This window comes from Neopelma chrysocephalum, unplaced genomic scaffold, assembly GCF_003984885.1.
Source record: "Neopelma chrysocephalum unplaced genomic scaffold, ASM398488v2 Primary Assembly neopelma1_89399, whole genome shotgun sequence".
NCBI lineage: Eukaryota > Metazoa > Chordata > Aves > Passeriformes > Pipridae > Neopelma > Neopelma chrysocephalum.
Window position 1 is genome coordinate 1 of NW_020918391.1, and position 1,131 is coordinate 1,131.

At 67.7% G+C, this 1,131-nt stretch overlaps 1 protein-coding gene across 1 annotated transcript; it reads right to left on the reverse strand.

The window, feature by feature from the left end:
- Window positions 1-37: 37 nt before the first annotated feature.
- Window positions 38-849, reverse strand: MRPS12 (mitochondrial ribosomal protein S12). Its single transcript, XM_027707088.1, has 3 exons — window positions 781-849; window positions 646-705; window positions 38-543 (listed from the first exon to the last, which is right to left on the reverse strand). The coding sequence occupies exons 2-3, from the start codon at window positions 692-694 to the stop codon at window positions 131-133; spliced, it is 462 nt and encodes a 153-aa protein (XP_027562889.1). The 5' UTR covers window positions 695-705; window positions 781-849; the 3' UTR covers window positions 38-130.
- Between the last annotated feature and the right edge of the window lie 282 nt (window positions 850-1,131).

Genomic DNA, 1,131 nt, shown 5'->3' on the forward strand with positions numbered 1-1,131 from the left:
CTCCCCATTGCCCCCAACACGACTCCAACAGCACAACCCTCGCACAACGAACCGCCTTTAATTCTCGCTTCGCACCCCCAGGAGCGGCTACTCCCCCGCCCGGGCCCCCCGAGGGGGGTGTCCCCCACTATCATTTCTTCTTCTGCACGTGGGCACAGTCGTACTTGCCCCTGACCACGGTGAGTTTGACGCCGGGCAGGTCCTGGGTGCGGCCGCCCTGCACCAGCACCACGTGGTGCTCCTGCAGGTTGTGCCCCTCGCCGGGCACGAACGCGACCACCTCCTTGCCCGTGCTGAGCCGCACCCGCACGCACCGCCGGTTCGCGGAGTTCGGCTTCTTGGGCTTGCGGATCAGGTTCTTCAGCACCACCCCCTTGATCTGGGGGCGGCCCTGGGTTGGCCCCAGTTTGCGGGGGGGCGGCGCGGGGCGGCCCTGGCGGTGCATCTGGTTCAGCGTGGCCATGGGGGCGGGTCTGGGGGGCGGCGGCGAGAGAGCGGGGAGGAGGAGGGGGGTGGCGGTGGTGGGGAGTGACAGTCCTGGACCTGCGGGGGGGACACAGAAAAAGGGGTCAGTGGGTTGGGGGGGCGGGTTTGTTTGCGGGGATGGCCGGGGACGGGGTGGTTTTGGGTGGGATAAATACGCACCGCAGCGGCGCAGCGAGGCCGCGGCCCTGAGCACGGCGCGGAGCGGCATCTCCGGGGGTTCTGAGGGGAGGAGAACACACAATCAGAGCCCGGGGGTGTCCCAGGAACGCTCCCCTCGCACCGCCGCCATCTTACCCGGCTTCCAGCGCACCGCGACGCGATTGGACAGCGCAACTGCCAATCTCCGCTCCTCGCTCCGCGATTGGACGCTCTCCCGTTTAGTTCCGCCCTAACAGCACGTTGAGTATCACTTCCGCTTCAAGCACCGCCCCTTCCGCTCTAAACCCCACCCCTTTATCCATATTTGGTCCACCCATTCCTCAGGCCACGCCTCTATTCCATATTGGTCTGGTCACGCCCCTCTCATTAAGCTGTGATCCCGCCCCCGGGGGCGTGGTCTGTCGCCGCGGCGACGCGGGCGGGGAGGACCCGGATGTGTCTCGCTCGCAACATGGCGGCGGCGGCCGAGTGAGGGCCTAGGGGGGG